General features: G+C 46.4%; 1 protein-coding gene across 1 annotated transcript in view; it reads right to left on the minus strand.

Annotated features, from left to right (window-relative positions):
- The window catches only part of CASTOR2 (cytosolic arginine sensor for mTORC1 subunit 2), a 521,717-nt gene that overhangs the window by 266,857 nt on the left and 228,078 nt on the right, over positions 1 to 26,782 (minus strand). Inside the window, exon 2 of the mRNA XM_069614752.1 lies at positions 9,310 to 9,380. Coding sequence (XP_069470853.1) covers positions 9,310 to 9,380 — 71 coding nt within the window. The remainder of the gene's footprint in view (positions 1 to 9,309; positions 9,381 to 26,782) is intronic.

Below are 26,782 nucleotides of genomic sequence, written 5' to 3' on the forward strand. Positions count from 1 at the left end.
AAGTAAATGACCAGTGTTCAGAGAGTAGAGCCAACACCGGACGCTTCGGAAACTCCCACTCTAGTATAGCAATGCTCAATGGTTCAGCACTGGCAGGAGTGGCCATGATACTCTGTATTTAAGTAGGTATGGAAGGATTTCCAAGCCATATATTCCAAAGAGACCATTTTCCATGTAATCCAGTACGGAATGTCCTCTCCAGAATACAAGGAGAGCGAAAGAGGACAGGACGGGCCGGGCCTGAGGAGGGGAGGCAAGTGGAGAGTGGGGAGGGGTGGGTCAGGTGGAAGGCGAGCTGACTGGAGGGGGACGAGAGAAAGGGGGAGGGGAAGAAGGGGCAGGGTTTCCCGAGGCGTCCTACAGAGATTGAGCCAAGGGAGGAGAGGAACCATGTGGAAAGAAACGGGCGGTGAAGCAGCGAGTTTGCGCCATTCTAGGCCCAATGGCAGTTGCAAAATTGCTGTTATTGAAAGGAATAACGTAGGACCCTATTAGGACACATACTATGAAGTGCATGAAAGATGTAACTTAGTGTTATGTTGTGTTAGGCACGCTGCAATAATGTATTCATTTCTTTTTAGACAGTGCACTTAACCCAGGGGTATCTAGGCGCTGGTTACAATTATGAAGACACCATAAATAAGAGGAAAGTTAGACATTCGAGGCAAGGACCTTCAGCAAAGAGCTAGGTTTTTGCTTGCTTTCTGAAGGCCCAATAGGATGGTCTGGCTCAGCTGGTGCCTGGAAGGGAGTTCCATTGTCTAATCACGGTGACTGGGACGCTTGCTCCGCTACGTTTGTATCTGGGGGTTCTTAGTTGGCGGGCGTAATGACGTAAAGGTATACGCCATTTTATTGTACTGTTTTGAAAGGAAATTCCTACTCTCCCGTTTGGAATAGACTAGAAATATGAATGAAGCAAGAGGGATGTCAGTGCTGCGGGGTTTGTACTCCGATGACAAAAGCAGAGGAGCAATTATGTGATTGCAATACTCGGGTGTTTAAAGATTCAGCAATGGGATCAGATTTTTCTCTCTAAAAATGTTTTTTAGCAAAAGTGAAATGTAACAGCTTGAAAACACGGCCTGCTTAGTTCACCTGCTGAAGTCTAAATAATTCAGTCTTAAGTTGGTATTGATCTTTTCTTTTATGCTGAAGCAGTTTGTGTTCACTATCAACAGCTTTGGGTCTCATGGGCTTCTCATTTGCAGAGGTTTTTCGCACGTACTCTTCGATTTCACACAATAGGTCTCTTCTTCGAGGGCAGTTTATAAAATGGTCAGGTTGGTTTAACATCCAACAGCATTTCATTTGCGCGCTGACACGAGATTTAGATAGAAAGGTCATCTCTCAAGTCTCGGAAGCAATCTCTGCTCCCAGTTCATTCTCTCCAGACCACGCAGGCAATTATTACGACATTAGCAATTGGCACATCGCAGTCCCCTGTAGATCCGGGACGCCACTGCTCCGGCACTGTATTGACACTTGCCAGTTATCAAGACGAAACGGGCTCTCAAAAACTCTGATTTTCAAGAATATACTTAATGTTCCAGATACTTCAACCGGAGCATCATTTGGCAGATTTGCACTGAGAGCCATCTAAACGCTGGCTGGCATTACTGCATGTGATGAGTCAATGGGCATACTGGAGTAGCAAGCAAAAGGTAGAGGAACTATACTCAGGGACTGTCAAATTCATCACACATAGATAGGTAGCCCTGCTTAATAAGGAGCTTGTGCTGCCACCCTGGCATCAGATCCGTCGCTAGGGGAGAGCAGGGGTGGGGGCTATAGCCCTGAGTCTTTTGGTTGTAGCCCCAGATAGAAACTCAGGGGCTACAAACAAAAGGCCAGCCAGCCCAGAGTCCCGATAGTCCCGACATTAGAGTAACCGCAGATCTTTTCCACACCTACCAACACCCGAGCAGGGCGGATTGAGAAAAATAACACCCCCCAGCACCGCAATGCCCCACAGTACCCAAGTGTACCCCGCAGGCATGCAGTCAACTGTCTGCGAGCAATTTGACAAAACAGCTCTGAAGGAAGGGAGGCAGGCTTTGTGCCCAACCTTGGGACTGGATCTCTGTTCTACTGCCAGCATGGATACTCCAAAAGTAGGATGTGATCCAAAGGATGGCTCGGACACATCGATGAATCGATCGAGAGAGAGATGAGGAAGGCATAAAGCAAGCGGAATGATCCTGAGATGAACACAGTAAGAGGAGAAGCATGGCTACCCAACCAAACAAAGCCGCAAAAAGACCCAGGCATTAATGGTTGGCCAACGGATGGCCCAAACCAGTAATCATTAAAAGCTCTGAAAGGGAAACCATCGCACATCGTGCAGGATCTGGATGCGACATGCTTAACCGAGGGATTAGTTAACTTTTGGCTTAATGTTTGCCCTCACATTTGTCAAAACCCTCCCTTTTGTGCTGGAACTTGGCAAGATTTCTGCCAAAGTAAAACAAGAAGAGACTCTCCAACTCACAGCAGCACCTGCCACATGCAGTCCTCACTCCGATGCTTGGATCATTGATAAACTCTTTGGGAACCTCTGCTTACTCGCTATATCTACTTGACGTCTCTTCCTGTATTTTAAACAGTGGTAGAAGTGTACTGAAAAAAGCAGCGGAACTGTGGTTTCGGCAGGAGAGCGGGTAGGCGGAAGCATAGTGCAACATGTGTGTTGCGGCCAGGGCATTTCACTAGTCTGAGTGACTAGTAACCAAGGCTCCTATTACAACTTTACACTTGCAGAGGGACATGAATGGACACATCCTATATAGAGAATGGTGAATATTGTCATAAAAAGTAGAGGAATGGTAAACAGAAAAAAAATAAAAGTAGTGGAACACCGCTCCCGACCGTACCCGCTCACTTCGATCACTGATTTTAAATAGTAAAATGGCTCTTAAGGGAATCCTGGGAGGGCAGACTCAGCTTTTCATCCTTCCAAGCGCAATAAAATGGACGTCATTGGGCTAGGTAATAGTAGCACCTGTTATTTATAGCACTGCAAAGCCATACGCTGTTTCAGCGGGTGTGATTTAAAACACAACTTGTGTAATCATTGTGTATGTTGCTCCAAAGGCTGAGATCATTATTCTGAAACCCATGCATAACCGTGTAAATTGTAGGGATTTGTGCCATCATTTCGGTTAGGCTTAGGAGGTAAATGGTAAATGATTGGCTAATAAAGTTTTTTTTTTTTAACTTCTTAACCGCGGCAGAGATTACCCCCCCTCCTATGCAGAGACCACAGCTAGGGCGGGAGTCACGAGGACGTGGCTGCCCACCTCCTGGGGAACAGATCGGGATTGCGCAGGACGTGTACGGCCATGTCCATCCCAATGAAGCAGCAAATCAACCAGATGAATTGCATTACTGTCCTAAAAACTTACTACCAAGGATGAAGAGGCTAACAATGGGGGGGGAGGGGAGGGTCTATTTAAAAGCAGCTACAATTGAACATATGTTTAACAAAGCACAGCACACCTTGAAGAAAGTCTGAGGATGTTCCTTTACAAGGTAATCATCTCTACACATAATGGCAGAACTATTTAAAGCACCCACATAGCAGCAATGAAAAAAGATGATGCGGGGAGCAATTGGAATGGAGTGCAAAGATGGGGGGTTATATCATAAGGCTGCTAAAGGACGAAATGATATATTTAGAGAAAGAGCTCCACAGCTGAGGTCACAATACAACTGTCACTAGAAGGAATAAGGTAGGACATTTTTCAATAGCCTATAACTGTGGGCCATCAGGACAGACCAACATTTTGAATTGTGTAACATGTTACATGCATGGGGAGTGCCTTAAGGAAGCAAGAATGAAAAAGAGCAGGGCGGCAGTGGTGGATTGCTCCAGAAAGGTGGAGGGAAGAGGAAAGTCGAGGTGGATGGAAATAGAACAAGCAATAAAAAACAAATGTCGGAAGCCGTCTATAAAAGCAGACAAACTAAGCTGCCTATTTGAAAAAAACAAGACACACTTTGAAAGCAGAATTAAGGGCAATAAAGATTTGATTGCTCACATTTTTTTTAAATATGAGGTGGTCATGTTTGTGTCTCCACTCATGAGAAGGTTTTATTCCGCAGTTGCATGCCTCTGATGGAAACCGTCCTGCCCCCAATTCTTTTCCTATGATAAGTTGGTTGAATTAGTCTATTGTAGGTGAGTGGAGATCACCTAATGGTGGGGACTGGGAGCCCGGCAATACCGCCACCCGTGAATGGGCAATTACCAGCCCATTCAACTCGTAATGGCCCGGTTATTGCCCATTCGCGGTTGGCAGTGCCGGTAGCGAGTTTGGCGGTGGCCATGCCTGTATAACTCGTAATGAAGCCCACCGTCCTTCCCTCAGTTGGTTGAGATGGAGGGAAGGAAAGATATACTATTCTGTTTACGTACTAGCACACACTGCAGAAATATAATTCTCCCTTTTTGGAAGTGGACAACGTTTGCCTTCTTCATAAGCCTTTTTGCATAAAAGATAACCTTCTATTTAGAGGTTTTCAAAAATGTCAACAAAGCCAGATATTCCACTCTATAATTTCACTGAAGCTATCAGATACCACAAATATCCTATTGAAGAAAATTGAGGGAATAAAACACAAAACTTGAATGAACTTGACGTTTTGTTCAAAGATCTCATGCGGTCTATAAAATTTAAAAAGTGTTTGCAACTCCTTACAAATACAAACCCAACCCATAACAGTTCATTCAAATACTGACCATGACCATGACCATGACCGGGCATGGTCATGGTTGATTGCAAAGAACCACTGGTGCGTTATGGGAGATTATTACACCAAGACCCAATACGTGGGTAGAACCTCTCAGTGTATCTACCACAGAAGGGCTGAGTCTGCCCTTTCAGGATTCAAAGTGCAGGCTGGTCACCATGTCTGATGTGAGTGATCAACTCGCTGAGCGATCCAGACAAATGGGTGGTCATATCCTCCTGAATCATCTAGACAAGGACATCATACACACCTCTCTGTGAGGCTCAATTCCTAAGCATCGTATTCTCTGTGGTCAAACTGTAGGTGGATATCCCGCAGATGGAAGTCAGGGCATTGGAAGCCCTTTGGCTTTTTTTGGCCCGCTAATGGTTTCTATCATTCTTAATAAACAGCTATCAGTAGGTTGCATTAGACAGTTTCACTATGAGAACCCAGCAAGGCAGGAGACTTGCCACGAATCTTTGGAATAATTACTCTGCCCTCAAATTAAGTTAAATTCCTGCAGGCCCTGCAATACAGTTAAACCTGGGGTTGAGGTGCAGAAATCACATGACCTCTTCTAAAGATCTCCTGAATGACTCCCAGAATGCAGAAGGCTCCTGTTCAAAGGCCTGACACTGGTTTACAAATGACCCAGTAATAACATGCACTATCTAGCATGCTAGTCAGCGACAGGCAAGCTCAGATTGAAAGCCAGTTATCGTCATTATGGTTGAAAGACTCACTTTGTTATGAAAGGAGACAACCTATTTTCTATACTTCTACTGAGCCACATCTGCAGCTCAGTGGACTAATGCATCCACTACAGCATTCTGCGTTTTATCTCATGGCCATGGGTTCAAATCCTGGTAGAACCACTTAGCCCATCATCCTTTCCTAGCCAATAAAATGAGTACATTGAGTTGCCTAAGAATAAACATCTGTTATCTGTCTACAGTGCCAAGATGTCCCTCTGGGGGTGAACACAGGATCTACAAATAAAACGGTTAGGTTATGTATGGTTGGTGGGAGCATGAAATAAATATTCTCCGTCCCTCTGACGGCCACTTGGAAAAACCTAACAGAATGTATCTTAATTAATTTGTCATGTTCAGGCCCTTTTTCACAACGTACTCACGGGCAAAAGGAACCCAGCTTAGACCCAATGCACTTAGCAAAGATAGTTAGCACATGTTGTCTCTAATTCACCCACTAAAAACATGTGACATTCACTGAAAAAGCATCTGCCCGAAGAAAGAATATGAAGAGACTTCATTCCAAATTCTTGGTAGTACCTGAACAAGTTGATGCCGTTGGATATTAAGGTTGTGGAACAGGAGTGCCAAACGGCAGACCTCAAGGGCTGCAAACATGTAGGGTTTTCAGCATCTCACTCATGAATATTTATGAGATGCATTTAAATACAAAGACTCTAAATGCACGCATATTTATCTAATGCATATTAATGAGGGATATGGTGAAAACTGGACATGGAGTTCGACTCCGCTATTGTAGTCTCTAAATTCATAAAATAAGCCGGTGAGGGTACCAACGCACCCTTAAACCCCATTCTTCTCGCCAACCCATCAGGTCAACGGTCCAGGGGTGTTGCTAGGTCTGGAAAAGACCCAGGGCTACACTAATGTTGGAACTGTCAAACTAGGGGCTAGCTAGCCTTTTGGTTGTAGCTCCTGAGATTCTATCCGGGGCTACAAACAAAAGACCAGGGGCTATATCCCCCTTTGCCCCCCCCAGCAACGTCTCTGGGTCCACCACATCCATCTACCGTAGACTGCTGACATCTAAAGGCTCGCTAGTCAGGAGTTCCATTTTGAACTTTTGAGTTGTGGTTACCATGACACTACCCGTCAAAAACGTTTTTGTCTAATTTCATGGGTTTTGTAATTACATTAATTTTCTTTTATTGAGCACCAGCTTTTTCAGTGAATCTTGAAACCAGACCTATTGCCTTCAGCCTGCATTCCTTTTCCCACCATCTACCTAGACCGTTCTGGCCGGATCCGATCTCCGACCACTAAAATATCACAAAAATTAGCTTACAGCATGCATCAAACCTAGAAACCCTCCTCTGGGTGACCTCTGACTGCAGGTTCAACTCAAGGTACTACACCACGCCACCCCCTTATGAGGAACCAGACCCTCACCTGAAACTCTCAGCACTTTCCTTTCATCACTCAAGAAGGTCCGAACTCCCACAAGCAACGATCACGAAACTCCACGACTGCTCGGGAGAAGGAAACTAAACACCACCAGGGCAGAAAGGTGCTGGCAAGGAGAGCTGTGTGCGCCTTGTAGATCTGAAATAAATGCAATGCGGTTGCTATCAAAGCATTTGAAGAGGCTCGGGAAGACCGATTATGGTTTCTGAAGCATAGGTTTGCTTTCTCGTTGATAATAACACGAAAGCCACCTGAAATCTTCCTCGTCATTACCTTTAATCAGCCATAATCACACTGTTGATAATGGCACCACATATGACTTTAATCATCCTGTGTGGTCTTTGGAATGAGCACTTACTCAGAAGATGGATTCACCCTAGATACAAGATTGCTCAGCTTCTTCTCTTAGGCTCTGGGTTCTCAAACCATCTCACTTTTGTTCAGTTTTTTGCTATTATGAATATAAACAGTGTGGTATTTCTTCCCCCTAGGGCATCTCATCCTCGCTCACAATCGATCTTAAAATTCACTGAAGGGAGAAAGGTCAGGATTTTAAAAATGGGTGGAATTGGGGTTTGCTGTGCTTGTGTTAGAACATGTGTAATGACATATTGTCATTTTGATGAAAAGGGCAACATTTGACTCCGGGAACTAGCAGAAAAAAAGATTTTAAAGCATAATTCTCATGTTTTTCTGAGTTGGGAGCACATTAATCCAGAATTCTTCAAGATTTTAGTTAATGACACATTTAAGTAGAGTTTGAAAGGCGGCCTGTTCAGTTATGTAGCTCTGCCACTGGACAGTGCGCATAATCCTCACTGCGCATCCCGGCCACTTTAGTCCGTTATTCAACCCGCTATGCAATATGATGTTTGAAGCTGCAATCCTTTCCCTATGCAGCTCTGCAGCTTAAATTGCATATCTTTTCCACTTACCAATGCACACGAAGGCCCCGTACCAAGCAAATTCCTCAAATTTGGCAGCTCTGCTGCTGTGGAATCCCTCATGTTGTGCATCAGATGTTTCAGGTTGCATACGCTTTCTGCTATTCTGTCCAGCCTTTTGAGGCTGTACAAGGTAAGGATGCACACGCATCTTGCTGAGCAGGCCTGTCACTCGAGGAGGCACATCGATCCCAACCCGCCAAGCAGCTATGCTACTTGAGTCCACACGCCGTCTCACTAAGCAGTCTGTCACCGAAGAGGGTGTATCCGCCCATCTGAGCAGCCTTGCCCGTAAACCTGCACACCGACACCCCCCCCCCCCAAGCAGCCTTGCAGCTTGAACACCACATCTCTTCTGCTAAGCAGCCTTGCATTCTTGACACTGGACATGCACTGTATTTTGTAGACTTGTGTTACAAAGTCTGCCGCGTGAGAACGTTCATTTTTCCAGCTACGCAGATCCTCTGCTTGAGGTTCTATAGCCTTCTAGCTACACAACTCTGCTGACTGAGGATCACCCTCTGCCCCCTAAACCACCCTCCTGATTATGTCTGTGCAACATTTCAGGAGCCCTGCACTTTGAGGCTGCTTACCCCTCTCACTGCAGAGCTGGTTGTTTGAGAACATCCTTTCCCTACTCATCGCTGTCACGAGCGGCTACTTACCCCTGATGCGCCAGATCCCAGCCTATTGAGGCTGCACAGCCATTGCCGCTGGTTAGCAAAGTCACTTGAGGGTACATAGCCACCCCACATTGCAGCCCGAGCTTGCTCACCTCCCTATTACACAGCACATTTACTAGACCTTCGGAGTCATCATGAGTTGGGCGGTAGCCCTTAAATGCGGCGGTAACGCTATCACTGCTGCATTTAAAGATTCACCCAAGCACGAGTCTGGCAGTATTAACTCCCAGCTGCAAGCTAGGGGTACATGCTCCAGATAAATGCACATTTTCGGGCGCAATTAGCGTGGCGCTATTACTGTGCGCTAATTGCGCTGAAAATGCCCCATTGGGTCCAATGGACCCAATAGGGGATACTCATTACTGCCCAACCCTTGATGCGATGTTAATACCGCCCGACTAGGTGGTTGTTCGGCTATTAGCACGGGCGGTATCCTGGTGGAAATACCGCCGGGATACCGCCCAACTCGTGATGAGGCACCTTGTCACTAGACACTGGGCCTTCCACAAATTGTGCAGCAGTGTGGTTTGATGCAGGAATACCACCTAGAACGTACTCTTGCCACTTGAGGCCACACCTCTGCTTAGCTGGGCAGACATTTTGCTTGAAGCCATACGCCTCACCTACTTCTCATTACTGCTCCTTTAGGTGCCACATTCTGTCCACTATGCAGCCTTGGCGTATGAGGCTCCATATCCCGCCTCAGGCAGCGTTGGTGCTATGTGTGCGAAGAGTAAACAATGTGGGAACTGGGGGGTGCTTCAGACTTACCCTGAAAGCCCTCTTCATCTACGATAATGGTGTAGTCCTCTGGAGTCTCAGTCAGGCTGAAGAATTTGCACCTTAGGGTGAGAGAAAGACAAAGGGTGCACCATTAGCCATTAGCCAAGAGCTTTCGAACTGAGTGATCCACAAAACGCAAACATGTATTCCTGTGTGGTTTAGAGTAAAACACAGCAGAACATAGCAAACAGGCAACATGAGAGATTCCAATGAAAACCTTGCAGTGGATTCGGTTTGGTTCGAAATGTGTGGACGTAGAAAGAGTTACTTGCTGTGTTCAGTAATTAAAAAGACCCAGGGGCATAGGCATAATTTTAGGGGGTGTGGAGGACAGGGGTGTGTGCCCCCCCCGACCCCTCCCAACTTTCATGGCACACTATTTTGTCCTCATTCATTTGGCTGGGGAACCTTTTCTTCAGATGTCATGACCCCCCCCCCCCCCACCAGCAAAGTTATTCCACTGCCCAGAAGCCTGCAACACCCCCCAAGCACAGGACAGTGAACATCTACCCCGGCATTTAGAGAGGCCGATTAAGGCAGACAGGCTTGGACTGGCCTAAAGGGCAACAGGGCACTGCCCGAACCAAAAATGGAAAATGCTGGTGTGGGTCAGTTTTTTTGGGTCAAAGTGGGCCACTTTTTTGGTCAATGTGGGCCAGTTTGATGAATTACTTCACTGTGCTGCTAGTAGTTTCAACTAGTGTTGGTGAATAAATATCTTTAATTTGCACAATTTGCACCACATTATATCCAAAAAACACCCAGTTGGGTACTTTTCAAATAATCTGTCACAAAACGAAAGCTTTGCCATTCGCAGCTGTGGGAAACTTTTTTATTGTTGCCCGAGACAATTGTATGCCCCAGTCCGACCCTGAAAGGAGACTAAAAAAAGGATGAAACAATGTTGAGTACACTTTGAGATCGCTTTGGAGCGCTGCTCTCAGGAACAATTCGGTATGCCCTACTATGGATAACTGTTCCAAAGCAGCCAATACAAAGGTTAAGTAGAAATGAATACCTTACAAGTTGTTTTGTTTATGAGCTTATTCTTAAATTTTCTTTTTATAGATTCCCCACAGCAAAGCTTGTTGTCCCTACTTCTTTTTAAGCCCAACTTATTTGCAAAATGTAACATTATACCAACAGAAAACGGACAATCATGTATGGCAATGCATTTTACCCCGCCGCTGGAAGCTTCTTTAGATATGCAGTCTTCAAACAACCATGTTTCCTTTCTATAAGGATACCCATATAGAATTCTTTGGAAAATGCATCAATTTAAGACCTATTGGGTACTATATAAACATACTTAACGAAAGAAGTTTTGTTACACCATGCAGCTTCGATGCAACACCACAAGCTCTTTCCAATTTCCCTTATTTTAAAATAAACACCACAATTCTTATCTATTGCAACAATGGCTACCTAAATAAAAGATATTAATTAAAAAGATGTAACCTCATTTATGTATCCAATACACAATTTCCAAACGGTGGGGAACTTTATCCAGCGATTGAGATAAGCGCTGCTCTACTGCCTAGCGTGTAGGCGAACTTTACGGTAAACGTGCCCATTCATTTTCATTAAAGATGTGGGGGAATGAAGTATGAATTGCAAAAGGATATCTATTTTAGAGTTAAAATATAGTTGTACTCTCATTAAAAAAAGATACTCCCATTGGGTTTGTGAATTACTTTTCTAATTTTTAAAAAGAATCATTTTACTCCCAACCTCAAAAAATAGGCAGTACAATGCTCCCACTTCTATATTTTATCTGGATCCTGCCCTTAACCGATTGGTGGTGGTATGAAGTATGACACCCCCACCCCTGCTGCAATGAGCCCTAGCGCATGCAAAGATGAAAAACTGTTGGGTAGCACATACACACCCTACATGGATCCTATTTCTCAACCTCCCATGTAGATGCTCAACTAAAAGCTTAGTAAATAAGCTAAACCTCCAGATCAAGCAACAGATGGGCACTATGCAAAGGCCTTTTTTTCTGCACTGACATCAGCCTTCCTAATTCTCCTCCTCGCTTCTGTTTGTCTGTTCCTTGTATTGTTTTTTGTGCACCCTGAGGCCTTCGGGTGTGTGGTGCGTTATGTAAATTTAAATAAATGTGAATTTAAAGCCGATTCACAAGCTGCCAAAATCTACTTTGCAAATAAGGTGCTCTCCTCTTTCAAAGGCTTATCGTCTATTCTGGGGGTGCTGCGACCTTTGGCTTTCCAGATGGTTTGGACTACAACTCCCATAAACACTAGCCATCTTATTCAATGGTGAGAGGTCATGGGAGTTGTAGTCCAAAACATCTGGAGAGCCGAAGGTTGCAGACCTCTGATCTATACCCATCCTGCGACTCAACTTCATCCTCATATTCCTATGGGAAAATATTTTGGGTCCTTGAAGCCCCCTACTCTTACCAAATTCCATGTATTACCTCCCCCTACTGCTCCTTACCAATTAGCGCTATCACTACTAACTTCATTTCTTGGGATACTCCAGTAAATTGTTGTTGAACCAACATCAAATGGTTCAGAGTGCAATCATATAAATGTCAGCTTGCTATGATGATGGCCCGGGCTGGATAGCATCTGAGGTGGTTGCCTGCACTGCCAAAAGGACACTGCATGCCATGCCTTTTTCACTTTACCCACTACTCAAAACTCCGAGATCTAGCTAACTTCTTCCAGAACAATCTGCTTTGCCCTGCATTTTCTGCGTCACCTTCGTCTCTTCCTTGGATCAGCCCTCCCTTTCTCACTGCAGTGACTAACTTCATACATTAGAATCTCTCTGCTCCTGGTCTCTCTCCACCCATGCCCTCTTACCCCCACCACCAAAAAGCGTATTCCTTGTCCACAGCTTCTAGCCTCTTCCTCCCACCTTGCTGGTGCTGTTGAGTTTCACCCTTCATCCGTCCGTCCGTCCGTCCGTCCGTCCTTCTGGTTTATTCTTCCTAAAACCGTATTCCCCTCCACATTGCTGATGGCTCCCAGCCTTTTCTGACCTCCTCCACACCATGACTCATGCCATTTCCCACCCGCCTTTGCTCCGCAGCAGCCCACATAATCTTACATCCCCTCTCTTATGGCCGTAGGCAATATAATCATCCTCCCTACGTATCTCACCTCCTCCTTTCTACCACTATTGCTCTTGGATACATCTTCCCTTACTCTCCTCCCACCCTCCACGGCTCCGCAGCTCTATCCTGACCACTGACTTTTGCTTGCCTCCTGCGTTATGTTATCAATTATTTCTATTGCTCTCGTCACCAACTTAGTGGTCCGTTGATGCCTAGCCTTGTAGGATTGTTTAGGGTATTGGGACCACACAAGGGTGTTGCTAGACCTTGGTGCATGGATGAGGGAGGGCAAGGTTGGGAGAGGTGGTGGATGGGTGAGGGAGAGAATGAGGTGGGGGGATAGTGAAGCAGGGTACAATAGAACGAACACATTCTGCAATCAGAGACAAAGGGGATACAAATGATGGGTTGTGGTTGTAGGGATGCGTGCCTAATACCCGAGGATAGTCGATTCCTCATCTCACAAATATCAATAACTATGTGCTACCCAGTTCGATTGTGATTGCAAAATCTAGAGCAGCTATACTAGATGTTGGTTATTAGGTGTGCGTACGCAAGCGGTCCTCAGTATTGTGGAAGCGTGTACCTCTGCTTTTTGGGAGGAAAAAAAAAACACTCCTGTATCGGGGAGAGAACTGGGGTTGCGTTGCCAAGCTAGTGACCTGTAACGATGTATGCATAGCTGAAATATAAACAAGTTCACATTTCATAAACACAAATTGCAAGAGAAAATGGTACTACAGAGCCAATTCCCATCTTTCAGAAATGAAAAAATCCCCCTCCCCCCCCGCCCCAATGAAATGGCCTGGATTCAGAAACTGTCTAAATTACTAATTATCGCATGGATGAGGCATTTTTAATCTTGCGCACTCGTGATTTCTACACAAACAGGTTCTAATTATCCAGCTGGAGCGGAGATAAAACAAAATGCTTCTGCATAAACCGCGCCACCTTCTCCGTGCTGTGGCTTTACGGCTGCAGAGCGTGTGGAATACGGCAGCGCGTGGCGGCCCATACATTACGCGCTCTCCGTGCGGGCCTCGGTGCACTTCCACACACATAGCCGCAGGCCAACACCGCGACAGAAGCTGTGCCTAAAGAGAAGGGCGCGCTTCAGCCTTTCCAGCGGGATGTGCTGAAAGCAATTAGCCACCTGATGGTAACACCACTCTGCCGTGTGCAGAGGCACCGGTCCATTTCTCCCGACTTCCTCCGGTCCCTCGCGCTCTGTGGGGCGAGGAGGGAGCCCGGCCTGCCAGTTATTTTCCATCACGCCACTGGCAGGTGCCTTCCAACACAGGACAACGCCTTGCAAAAGCACAAGAAAGATGGCACTTTAGGGAGGCAGTGTTAATGGGAGGCAAGCCCACCCCCAACCCCCACCTTTAGTCTGGCTGTTTCACTACCCGCTGCATTTTCGCAAACCACACCGGAGGCATCGAGTGAGGCTGATGTTGCACCACAGTTACTGCATGCTCTAATTACTGTTACCGCATGCAGTAAATCGGGGGAACCGTTCCATTGCAGCAATTCCGTGTGTCTGGCTGCAACTCATTTTCAGAAACAATGCATCCAGCATTTTAAACAAAATGTACATTCTGAGTTTTTAAAATCTTGTTTTGAAGATCGAAATTGATTGGGTGCCATAGAAAATCCTGTACCTACTGTACGATTTTTAATAATTTGCGGAATGGTTGTGACAGTTGCATCAGGAAGAGGGCGAGGAGGTCTGGGCATCAGAGAGGGGCACCTTTAGGGCGAGGAGGCGGGCATCAAAGGAGGCGTACTCTTTGCCGTTGCCACTAGCTTTTTTGATCCCTTTAGTGCACCGGGGTTGGGGGGGGAAGCTAAGGGGGAGCGTATAAAACATCTGGTGGGGATTGTACTTTGATCTTTTGTATGGAGGTAAAAATTGGAGGAGTTTTTTTAAGGAGGTATATTTAACTTCTGATCAGGTGCTACTTGTCTGCGGTATTTCTCAGCAATACCGCTTGACCCATTACCAGGCAGGTAGTAAAAAAATAAAATAAGCGCAGTACTCTAACACCTGTGTGGGCTGCTACCGCCTCACAGTAGTAAGGCCCTGAGCCTCCAGCATTGCTTTTGCCCCCACAACACTACAATTGCTCCTCGGTTTCGGTCTCCGCCATTCAATAACTGCATCACTTGTTTATCCGGTGTCCCCCTTATGCAGAGTGGTTCCGTGCATTTAGCACCAGTCCCCGCGCACGCCATCACCCGTCCTAGCTATGTCCGGACCATGATCCATCCCCAGGCCCCAAAGCCAAAAACAGAGGACTTCTTCCACGCCGACGTGGCACTGGACGTGCACACGCCATCGGGGGACGGTGCCATAACATCCATTTGGTAAATATTAGTATAGTTCAAAGAGTTGGGAACATTCTTATGTTCCCAAATTGCTCTCTTGATTTATGCAAAGCAGCCAATGGACTACATTTGTGCTATGTGCCTCCATCCCATTTCTCATATGGGAAGATGGGTGGCGGCCCATTTCCAAATGCTGCTCGTTGTGCTCCCTTAGCCAACCCACCCCTCTCACCCCCAGGCTGACTAAGGCTGCTGTGCGCTACATAGATTACAATGGCGAGGTTTCCCAATAAAAACTCCAATGGGTGATTTTCCCCAATTTCAGCTTGTATATTCCCTGTTCCCACACCAAAGAGCTAAAAGCAGGGTGCACCATTTCACTGACTGGTTAACATCTTTTGTAGAGGTCTGACTTTGGCCAGCAAATGCACATTTTAAGTAACAGAGCCTTTAGCTTGAGAGACGTCTGCTTATGTTATGTTACGTTATTTAGCTTTTATACTGCACGAGTCACCACCAGTGTGGTTTTAAAGTGCCAAGTCACTGTCCATGGGTGAGCAAATTGTAACCCCGGCCCATGGTGTTAAACTAGGCCGTAGTCTGTGGTAGGAGCGGAAAAAGAGAAAGTGAAGAAAGGGGAGAACACGTTGGCGGAGAATGGATGAACAAAAAAAAAATGGAACAAACTTAGGAAACAAACATTGTGGTAACATAACACAAGGTAGAATGGAAGTGTGAGGAGAAATGTATGCAAGGGATATGTGGCTGTTTGTTAGGAAAGACATTTGAGTCAGGAGTTAGAAAGAGAAGGCCTTGAGCTTGAGGGCAACTTTCTCTTCAGGTGGTTCGATGTAGAGAACACGTGCATACTATCAACACCCCCTTGCAGCTTCGTGCTGTGGAACGTTCCTCGATAAAGCAATGCACGTACGGGGTTAATAGCGGCAGATAAGCATGGGACAGGTTTATTGGATATGGCAGAGCAAAACAAAGAAAAGCAGACAGCCGGGGAGCTGAAACACTTAATAACCACTTAATAAAAGCTATTAAGCCCCGCAGGCCTGGGCCATATATTTACAGAATGAAGGTGATTTACTCACTGGTTGAATTGTTTATATACTGAGTGGAAAACGATTTATTTACAGGCAGCATCGTTTAAGAAACTGAAGCAGAGAGGTTTATTTACGGTACGTGGGCAAGACCACGTGACACAATGCTGAGGACCTTGCCAAGCCACCTGCTCCTCCTTTAGGCCACGCTCGGCACACCTTTGCGACGCCCACTTCGCAGACACCCCCTCTATTTCACATCACACTTGAAGCCCTACCTGCGCCTTCGTTGTGCAGGTATTCCCCCGCCCCCCCCCATTTCCTGCTGCTCTCGCAACTGTGTTCAGAGGATACAGCGGTCTGCCCTGCTCAGAGTGCTGGCAGATGATCAGCCAATCGGAGCCCAGCTTGCTGAGGCAATAACAGACACAGGTTTGTGTAAGACGGCAATTTGCAGTTAAGAGTCCGGGGGCAAACGTGTGGCTATTGTAACACAGATACGTGACGGGTGCAAACTCCCTCTACCTCGGCTGGCAACCATTCCTAAAGCTCTGGTAGCTTTCTTAGTGCTGCATATTCACAAGCCTAATTTTAGCTAGGGTGCTCACATGTGGAGGGAACCCTCCAACATCTTCACTGGAAACACATTAGACCTAATTGAAATACGTTACATAAGCAACTTCCGGCATACTTTTCCTGTTATAGACTACTGCTGCTGTCAGACATAGCCTGAAATGAGAACATTATGCTTAAGAGTGTATAATGTTACAGTACTCGGTGTATCATTCTTCAATGCACAGGAGTCGCGCAATATCTATAGGTCTGGATTGAATATGTTCTTTTTATGAATCACTACTCACCATAGGATGTGGGCAGTACAGTGCCCCTGGTTTATGTTCTCACTATTACCCCTTCTTCACCTGGTCCACCTCACTCAATCTTGTGTCCCTGGTTAATGTTCCAACAATTACTCCTTCACCTAGTCCAACTCATTCAATCCTGTGCCCCTAGTTTATGGTCTCACAAATACCCCTTATTCACCTAGTCCAACTCATTCAATCCTGTGCCCCTGGTTTATGTTCTCACTATTACCCCTTCTTCATCTGGTCCACCTCACTTAATCCTGTGTCTTTGGTTTACGTTCTCACAATTACCCCTTCTTCACCTAGTCCAACTCATTCAATCATGTGCCCCTGGTTTATGTTCTCCCAATTACCCTTTCTTCACCTGGTTCACCTCACTCAATCCTGTGTCTCTGGTTTATGTTCTCACTATTACCCCTTCTTCACCTGGTCCACCTCACTGAATCCTGTGTCCTTGGTTTATGTGCTCACCATTACCCCTTTTGACCTGGTCCACCTCACTCAATCCTGTGTCCCTGGTTTACGTTCTCACATTTACCCCTTATTCACCTGGTCCACCTCACTCAATCCTGTGTCCTTAGTTTATGTTCTCACAATCACCCCTTCTTCACCTGGTCCATCCATTCAATCCGACATTTGCTTTCTGATAAAGGCACCTTACCCAAAGCTCCTCTACTGTTCAGTTTGTAAGCCATTACTATTCGAAATGACACTTTTCAATGAAGGCAAATGCTGCAACCACGTTTTGCGCTTGAGTCGAGTGCTCCAGTCGGCTCACTGCGCACAATGGAATCTACCAATTAAACAATCAATTAAATGGCTGCCTCTCGCCAGATTCATTTCCCGGTCACATTCTTTCTCCAATGGTCCACACCCAGCTCACTCACAAGGTCAGTCCTAGACACATATGGTCTCCATTAACTCTGCCGCGGATTCACGCGTCCACCCTCGCAGTTCCCATGTGGAATGTTAATGCATACATGCCAACATTCTGTGACCAAAAATCTGTAGGAATCTTAAAGTTTCAAAAATAGTCAGGCGAGGAGGTAATGATAGGAATAGGGCGCGTCTGCAGCCCATTGTCATTGAATGAGCCCGCCGGCGTGGGTGCATTCAATGACAATGAGGCGCCTGCCATGCCTTCTGCCACCACGCCAGCTCGGTGGAGCCCTTGAAAGACTCCCCCGAGCTGGCATGGTGGGGGGCTAATGTCGCCTTTTGTCAAAGGCACCCGTGGCGGAGGGGCGCATTTAGCCCACTGCCGTGGGCGGCTTTTACATCAAAAGCCTGCATGCCGCACCTTCTCCCACTATGCCAGCTCAGGGGAGCCCTTGAAAAGACTCCGCCGAGCTGGCGTGGTGAGGGGCTAACGGGGCCTTTTGTGAAAGGCACCCAGTGCGGAGGGGCGCATTTAGCCCACTGCCGTGGGTGCCTTTGACATCAAAAGCCTGCGTGCTGCCCCTTCTCCTGCTACGCCAGCTCGGGGAAGCCCTTGAAAGACGCCCCTGAGCTGGCGTGGTGGGGGGCTAATGGCGCCTTTTGTCAAGGCACCCGCAGCGGAGGGACGCATTTAGCCCACCGCCGTGGGCACCTTTTACATCAAAAGCCTGCATGCTGCCCCTTCTCCTGCTACACCAGCTCGGGGAAGCCCTTGAAAGACGCCCCTGAGATGGCATGGTGGGGGGCTAATGGCGCCTTTTGTCAAGGCACCCGCAGCGGAGGGGCACATTTGCCGTGGGCGCCTTTTACATCAAAAGCCTGCATGCCATGCCTTCTCCCGCTATGCCAGCTCGGGGGAGCCCTTGAAAGACTCCCCCCGAGCTGGCGTGGGCAAAAAAAAGAAATATATAAAAACAAAAAATCCGTAGGGTTGGCAAGTATGTAACTATCTACTTTAAGGTGTTGACAATTATTTGTTGCAAATCGTGATGTCCTGAAAGCCTTATGGTTAAAGATTGAATATGAGGACAATATCAAAAAATCTCCTACATAGCTAGTGAAAGTCAGCACCCATGTCTGCGGCCAACGTGTAAACATCACTTCCTTCTTAAAAAATCACCTTACCGTGGAATAAGTACAACATGCAACCGTAAATAACCCCCCCTGCCCTCCACACCCACCGTTACATGCTACCGTGGAATGTGCTATGTTAAGAAAATTCGACAAAATCAGCATTTATTCAACCAACTGTTAAACCAAGTAACTTCCAGCGACACATTCTTTCCCCACAACAGACCCCATAGTGTTCGTTTATACATATTATGGAAAGCATTGCCACCGAATTATGTGTGGGTCACACGGTGTTGCTAGGTCTGAAAAAGATCCGGGACTACGCTAATGTCGGGACTGGCGGGATTCGGGGCTAGCTGTAGCCCTTTGGTTGTAGTCCCTGAGCTTCTATCCGGGGCTAGAACCAAAAGACCAGGCGCTATAGCCCCCTTACGCCTCTCCCAGCAACGTCACCAAACAGAATTTTGAAAGGCATGGAGCATTTCAGTATGCATATCCGTTAATGCAAACTGTGTTTCAGGCACACACACTTTATTTTAAAAATCAGTAACCCAGTTTTAAATTTCCTGTGTTTAACATTGTTTTTAAAGTAGATTTTGCAAGTGCATTTCTACTTCCTGATGTAATGATGGATCATACTTTAAAGGGCCTCCTCATGCTAGCGGGATTATTTGCAGATCACTGGTCTGTAGAAAAGTTCAGCTGTTTTTGCACTAAGGCCCATTATGCTTTCCTTCCCATAAAAAGTGCTTTGAAAAACTGCCACAGTTCTTTGACAGTGACATTTTTTGTGATTATAAAGTGGATTTCATTTCACGTTTTCTGCATAAATAACCCAAGAAACCTGTTAAACAGACCAACAATTTTCTTTATGAATCAGGTCCTGTGTTTGTAACAAATTGTTGCAGCAACTGGGAATGACAGTGTGACAGGCCCGGTAGGTTATTAATGCGAATGACAGACTGCAAATCAGAAATCATCGCACTGCCTCCATATGAGCAGCAACTTGTGCCGAGTTGAATCACCGGGAAAGCTAAAGATATCCATGGAAAAGGAACCATCGAACGGGCACAAAGATGTATCCCAAAGTACCTGGAAGTAATTGAGAAACAGCGCAATGCGTGAAAACTGTCTCACAGTATTGCTTGCACGCCCCCACCAGAACCTCCCACCACCGTGGCAAGAGCTCCACACCACCCCAGTTGACAATGTTATATTTTACCATGTTAACAGGGTGTGCTACGCCTATATTATGTGGGATGAGAATAGCGTAAACAGAATATTTTTTCTCTTACCTGACTGAGAGTGAGTCCGGTCGTCCAGACAGACACTAGTGACTCAACTTAGCTGAGGCACTGGCACTGCCCGAAGGATCACGGCACTTGACGCTGCAGGCAAACACTACCAACGGTGCGCCCGGGTCACGTGACTGCCCATCTCAGATTTTGATTGATGACAGAGGCATGCGCCTCGCCAAGCGCACGGCTGTGTCATCAATCAAAATCTGAGATGGGCAGTCACGCCCCCAGTGCTCTGGGGCCTCAGGCACAGGCCTGAAAATCCGTAGTGCAGCCACGAAAGTCGGGAGGCGGTAGGACTGCTTAAAAAGCGGTATCCTACCGCCTAAATCGGTAGGGTTGGCAAGTATGTTAATGGAATGACAGCAGGCGGTCCATCAACATTCCCTCCTGCCCAATACTACATTCCCACTAGCTGAGAGGACCATATCGGATTTCCTCTCTGCCTTTGGTGCACCGCGAGGTTTAGGACTGGCATTCAGGAATCTATCTGCATGTTACGACAAAGCACAGAGCAGGCACTGCTTCGGCTCTCAAGGTGACCTTGATAAGCTTTCAGTGCCGGGACTTGAACCTTTCTTAACGAATGGAGGACACGTGTATGCGTCCCAAGGGCAGTCAAAAGGGGTTAACATTATGCATGTGGTTTTACATTTAGAATGTTTTTGGACAAGTATGAAGACAACTGTCAGAGGTGAGAGCGATTAAAATTAAAGATACACGGGCGAGTCAATGCAATATAATGCGTGCTTTGCCAAAATCATACATATTCCAAGCACTTCCGCTTGCAGTGACAGGGAAAAATTACAACAACCGCACAAGATATTGAATTCTTAATGGGGTGAAAGTAAGAAGCCTAGCTACTATGGTAGAGTTAAGGCGTGTATTGTCCTTCATCTGAAAATATATTGCAGAGCCTTTGTATTGTGGGCATCACATTACAGGTTTGAGGAGAATCCAACACATTCACCCAAACGGCATGTGATGCGGCATGGTGTGATGCTTCTTTCCACAATGCCATAACACAAGTTCCGAGAGTTCCATGAATTTAAAGGGCATGGGCTAGACGTGTGGGAATGAGGACTACAATTAGATTTTTGATTGAATATATGTACCAACTAGAGGAGCTCAGGGCAGGCTCAGACTGGCCTATTTGGCAATGCCTGAACCAAAAAAGCAAAATGCTAGTATGGGCCAGTTATTCGGGTCAAAGTGGGCCACTTTTTTGCCCAATGTGGGCCAGTTTGATTAGTTACTTCACTATGCAGCTAGTAGTTTCTGGCCATTGCTGCTGAAGAAATATTGTTTAAATTGCACAATCTGCACTACTTTTCATCACAAAACTCCCCCTTGGGTACTATTCAAGCACTCTGTCACACAAAGAATAAATTGCCATTTACAACTGTTGGCCACTTTTTCATTGGCGCCCGAGACAATTCTATGCCCTGGTTCAGGGTAGTAGACATTCACCAGAACGCTCCTATTTGGGTAAAACCAGCGATCTGTTAAAACAAATACAAATTAGATCATCCTGAAGAGTAATGAACTAAAATTACATCAGTACACTTGGACTGATATCTCGGAATGCAAGACTTCGGGAGGTGTGAGAAAGGATGAGATTGGCTTGGTCCTTTGTTTTAGGGACAGAGTTAGTAAAGGCATTGCTTAATATATTCACAAGTCACGTGGACCTGAACTGAAGAACAACCCGTCAAAAGGAGATATGCAACCTCATTTGGATGTCTGTTAAGTGTGAGAAACCTGAGGGCGTCCTCACACATCCTCCCCTCAGATCCTCTTCTCAGGTGTCCAGGGAAAGGCCATTGCTTTTGGATCCTGACCCTGGTAGTGGAGATGCGAGGGAGGGTCACCTGGGTGGAGAGTCCTTGGGTATTGGGTAGAGGAGGTATGTAGGCGAGACATAGTATCCCCCTTTCCCTTGTGAGAGCAAACCTTACCCTCCCTCTAGCAATATAGGTTGTTGCCAATCACTTTCTTTTATTTACCCTGAGTCACACCACTCTAGTACTGGGACGAGGAAGAGATGAATAGGAGTTGTACACAATAACATGCAGTTACACCACTCTGGTAGTTAGACAAGGAAAGGGCCTGGAAACTATTGTGAGGGTCAGGCATGTCCAGAGAACACCAGTAATTGTAGCCAGGCAATTGCACACTAGGGCTCGTGCCTACAAACTGTTAATAGGTGACAGGTGCACACAAGGTGGAGCCGACAGTAAGGAGGGGGAAAACCAGCAGGAGACATGCCGGGCCGAGAAAGACAGGCTTGAGAGGGGTGAATTCCTGCAAAGAAGGGGGCTGTCGAGAAGGGGGCTGTCCAGGAGAGTGCTGCCTGGAGGCCAGGACGCTGGTTTTTGCTATAACAAAACTGACAGCGGGGCCCGAGGAGGTTGGGAAAGGATCAAGGCTGCCAAGTGTCCCCTCTGCCTAGTGCCAACACCTGGCGCTGTGGGGCACGGAGGGCACACAAGTTCTGCAGGCCACTGGTAGTGTCTGCGAGAGAGTGGCAGAGCTACCAGCAACCCACAGCAGGATTCGTAGCAGGCAAGCGCTGCTCGCAGGCACGCAGACAAGTGTGTGCAGAGCCAAATAGAGAGGGAGAGTGAACTCCCTGGAGGAGCCGCCAAGAACCGGTGAGTGAATCAGAGGGATCACTCTTACCAGAGCACTCCTGGGGATACTGCAAGGCATATGGCGATGCCGGTTGAAAGGAAATTTATGTGCAAGTGACCGTGAACCCAAAGTAAGTTTTTTTTATTTTTTAAATACTACGAACAAACGCTGAACTCTAAAGTGAAGGAACTTAAATTAGAAGAATGTATTAATGAATACCGAATTAAAGAAACGCTTTACAAGTTTCATTGAATACCGAACAGAAGGAAAGATTTGAGAATCCCATGCATTAAATGGAAACTGATGTGAAACACACGTAATGAACATTTGAAGGCAAAGAATGACAAGTTATGAATAAAGTGAAAAGCAAGTGATGAACCCTTATGAAGTTTGTGAAAGCAAGGTGGTGGATGAGAGTGAGCACCACAGAGATAGTTGTGTGGAAGAACACACTGTGGCAAAGCTAAAAGACTGGCAAGGAGAATTCAGAGTGATTGCAAACTTAAAGCACAACTGTGATGAAAGAGAAACCTGTGTGGGCAAGAAACCTAGTGTTATCGGTTGCATTACCTGTACGTTTGGTCCGACAACTGCTCCTAGACCAAGAAGAGCCTGTCTGGAGAAGTCAAGGAAAATCCAGATAAAGAATCTTCACTTGTGACTAAGATTTCTGAAGAGAAAGGGAAAGATGGCAATCTGTATCAACTGAATCTGAAGGATTATAAAAGGTGACCAGGAGCTAGCTCTGAGAATGAAGTGACTTGAACTGATTGTACATAGGCAAGCTGGAAGAATTGTCGCCTTGGGGAAGGGAACCCTCAGGTCTTTTTGGAACTGCTTTGAACTTGAGGAAGAGGAGCTGGAAAGGAAGCCTAGAAGAATCTCAACTTTATTTGGAACACTACTTTGTTTGTTGCTGACATCCCTACAAATTGTATAGCTTGGTTGTGAGGGCAAGTATAGGTTTTGGACAGACTTTCAAGTTGAACTTACTGACTTGGACTGTCCTTCGTTTCTTTAAGTAGGGAAATCCCACCTTAGCATAGGGCAAGTTAGGCCTGATACCATCCTGGGATTTAAGTTAATAAATACATTTTGTTTACACTTTGAATCTGTTGTCTGTGTCTTGCTTCATGATGTCTTCACATAAGACTCTTCAGTCTGTGCCTCATTGAGGCAGGATTTACAGGGGTCTGCTCAATGCAGAGAAACAATGAATCGCAATGTCACAGAGTATCTCTATAAATTAGGAAGGATATCGTCAACAATGCCCCTCGCCACAACCCTCTGCCGATCCTTTCAAGGAAGGTATATGAACAATCAAATGTCAGGCCCATCATGGCTGTTTAACTCCTCTGCATCCCCTCATCCCTCAAACCCTCCATATATGAGGACGATGTGTCCCCAAATCCATCCAGGGCCCAGTACTCCAGACCACAATAAAATCATTAACATCTCTCTCACAGGGAACCTTCCCCTCAACCCTCAAAACAGGCATAATCTGCCCGCTGCGAAAAAGGAATGTAAAGCTCCATGCTCTCACACACTACCGCCCGATTACCCAGCCTCCCCTTTCAAGGGAAAATCATTGAAAAGACTGCAATGGTACAATTACCAACAAATATAGGTTGCTGCAGGGCTATCAGTATGAATTTAAATCCAGATGTAGAACTGAAACAGCAACCACACAGGTTTTTGAGGAGGCATTCACACAATGAAGGGATTGCCTTCTCCTGGTCCTACTCAACCTCAGCAGCGCCCTATACAGTAGTACCCGCAACATTACACAGACACTTCCTACAACATGGATAGGGATCCCAAACTCGGCAATCGATTGGCTTGTTTGCTACCGACCAGAAAGACACCAACTGGTACAGATGGGGAAACACATGACTATGTCATCCAGTCCAGCGTGGAATTCTACGAGAGTGCATCCTTTCGCTGGTTACCTTGAACTTACTCATGAAGTCTCAACAAGCTCTTCTCAGTGACCCCAACATATCGCATACTTGCCAACCCTACCGATTTAGGTGGTAGGATACCGCTTTTTAAGCAGTCCTACCGCCTACCGATTTATTGGCAACAAATACCGCTTTTAAAAAAAAAAACATTTTAAAATAACATTTTACATTTTTTTTTGGCCAGGCCAGCTCGGGGGAGTCTATCAAGGGCTCCCACGAGCTGCCGTAGCGGGAGAAGGCGCGGCATGCAGGCTTTTGATGTAAAAGGCACCCACGGCGGCGGGCTAAATGTTCCCCTCCGCCGCGGGTGCCTTTGACAAAAGGCACCATTAGCCCCATCACCATGTCAGCTCGGGGGAGTCTTTCAAGGGCTCCCCCGAGCTGGCGTGGTTGCAGAAGGCGTGGCAGGTGCCTCATTGTCATTGAATGCACCCGTGGCGGCGGGCTCATTCAATGACAATGGGCTGCTGACGTGCCCTATTCCTATCATTACCTCCTCGCCTGACTATTTTTGAAACTAAGATTCCTACAGATTTTTGGTCACAGAATGTTGGCATGTATGATATCAGTGCAGCTCTACTCTAATGAGACGAAGGTATAACTAGATGGCAGTCACATTTAGGACATCTCATGCATAAAATGCCAAATTGCACTTGTTCAAGCATGAATAATGAGCACTCGCCAAAAACCGAGCCCCACCCAAAGTGAATGTGTGCTCCTCTGCAATTTAACAAAACAACTTTTACTCCAATCATGCCCAACATGACTCTTGAAGGGTTGAATCAAGTCTTGAGCACCAAATCTCTGGGTAGCAATGTCGACTCCAACCTCTCATTCAAACCGCACATAACCAAAAATAAGCAGACAAAAAAAAAACCGATATCAACTTTCAGTTAGGCAAAATAAAACCCTTCCCATCACGTGCCGACTTCAGAAATGCCATCCAGTACTGTTGAACCTAAAATGGGGGAAGTATTTCTCATTGGAATCCATGCCTGCTCCCTTGTTCTACTCAAAGCAGTATTCCATCCCCCGCTATATGAATGGCCAGCATTAGAAAATGCAAGCATATCCTGCCATCTGCCCTCCTCTCTTGAGGCTATACTCGCCTCGATCGTCTATATTCAAAGCAGTTTGGACTCCAGCAGACCCTTAGCGAGCCGGAAAGCCAGCACATTCAGGGGGGTCAGCACAATTCCAGAAGCAAGACCAGCATGACACCCGAGACCAAAGCATGGTGGAAAGACAAAACCTGGACACCTGCCACATCCACGTGGCTCCAACCCTCCTAGACTTAGGAAAAAGCTGAACCATTGCTGTTCCACCAGCTCCTCAGATAGGCCTTGAGAAGTAAGTAGCGCGGCAGCCGGCATACCTCCTACCATCAACAATGGAGTCCACCTTAACCAACGCTTGTTTCAGCCTCCACAAGGAGCGCCCCGATATAGAGCGCCCCATTGCTTCCCAACTAGGTTTGACCTTTAGAAACCAAATTTTAACAATATACACACAAATAAGGTTTAGTGAAAGCTGGAAATTAAGAAGCAATACTATTTAGATGTCTTCGGGGGCAGTGCGGTAAAGGTCTGCCCTCCATTTATCTATGGTACCGATTTGTTAGCACGGTCTTAAGAGAAACGCGATACCTGCCGATTAGATGCACTATGGTTAGGGTTTAGCACATGGAAATAAGTGAGCATTTTTGGTCAACCCACTTATGTTTGCGAAATGTGTTTTTCCAAAATAAACTAAATTCTGAAAAAATGGATTAATGCAAGAATAGATTCCACCTACTAGGGGATTCTCCAAGCTGAAAATGGAGACAATGGGCCTCATTACGAGTCGGGCAGTAGGGGAACCCGGGCACCAGTAAGGAGACCGGTGCCGTTAATTCCCTACTACCGATTCCGAGGTCCCCTAACGGGAACCGCAAGGGACGTGTGGTCGGACCACACGTCCCTTACGGGTCCCGTTAGGGGACCAGGTCGCTAATTACAGGCCTGCCATTAGCAGCCCCGTAAATAGCGCCTTCCCCATTCCCAGTGAGCCCTACAGGAGCTCAAATGGGAATGGGGAATGGTTGGTGCAATGGGGACTTACCGGTCCCGCCAGAGTCGAACTAGACCGGTAAGTCCCCACTGCACCACACCGGACTCGGTGCCATTACTGGTGGCATTCATGGCGCAAATAGCTCCAGGACCACAACCAATCTCGTAATGAGGCCCAATCT

This window comes from Ambystoma mexicanum, chromosome 9, assembly GCF_040938575.1.
Source record: "Ambystoma mexicanum isolate Mex_15411 chromosome 9, UKY_AmexF1_1, whole genome shotgun sequence".
Lineage (NCBI taxonomy): Eukaryota > Metazoa > Chordata > Amphibia > Caudata > Ambystomatidae > Ambystoma > Ambystoma mexicanum.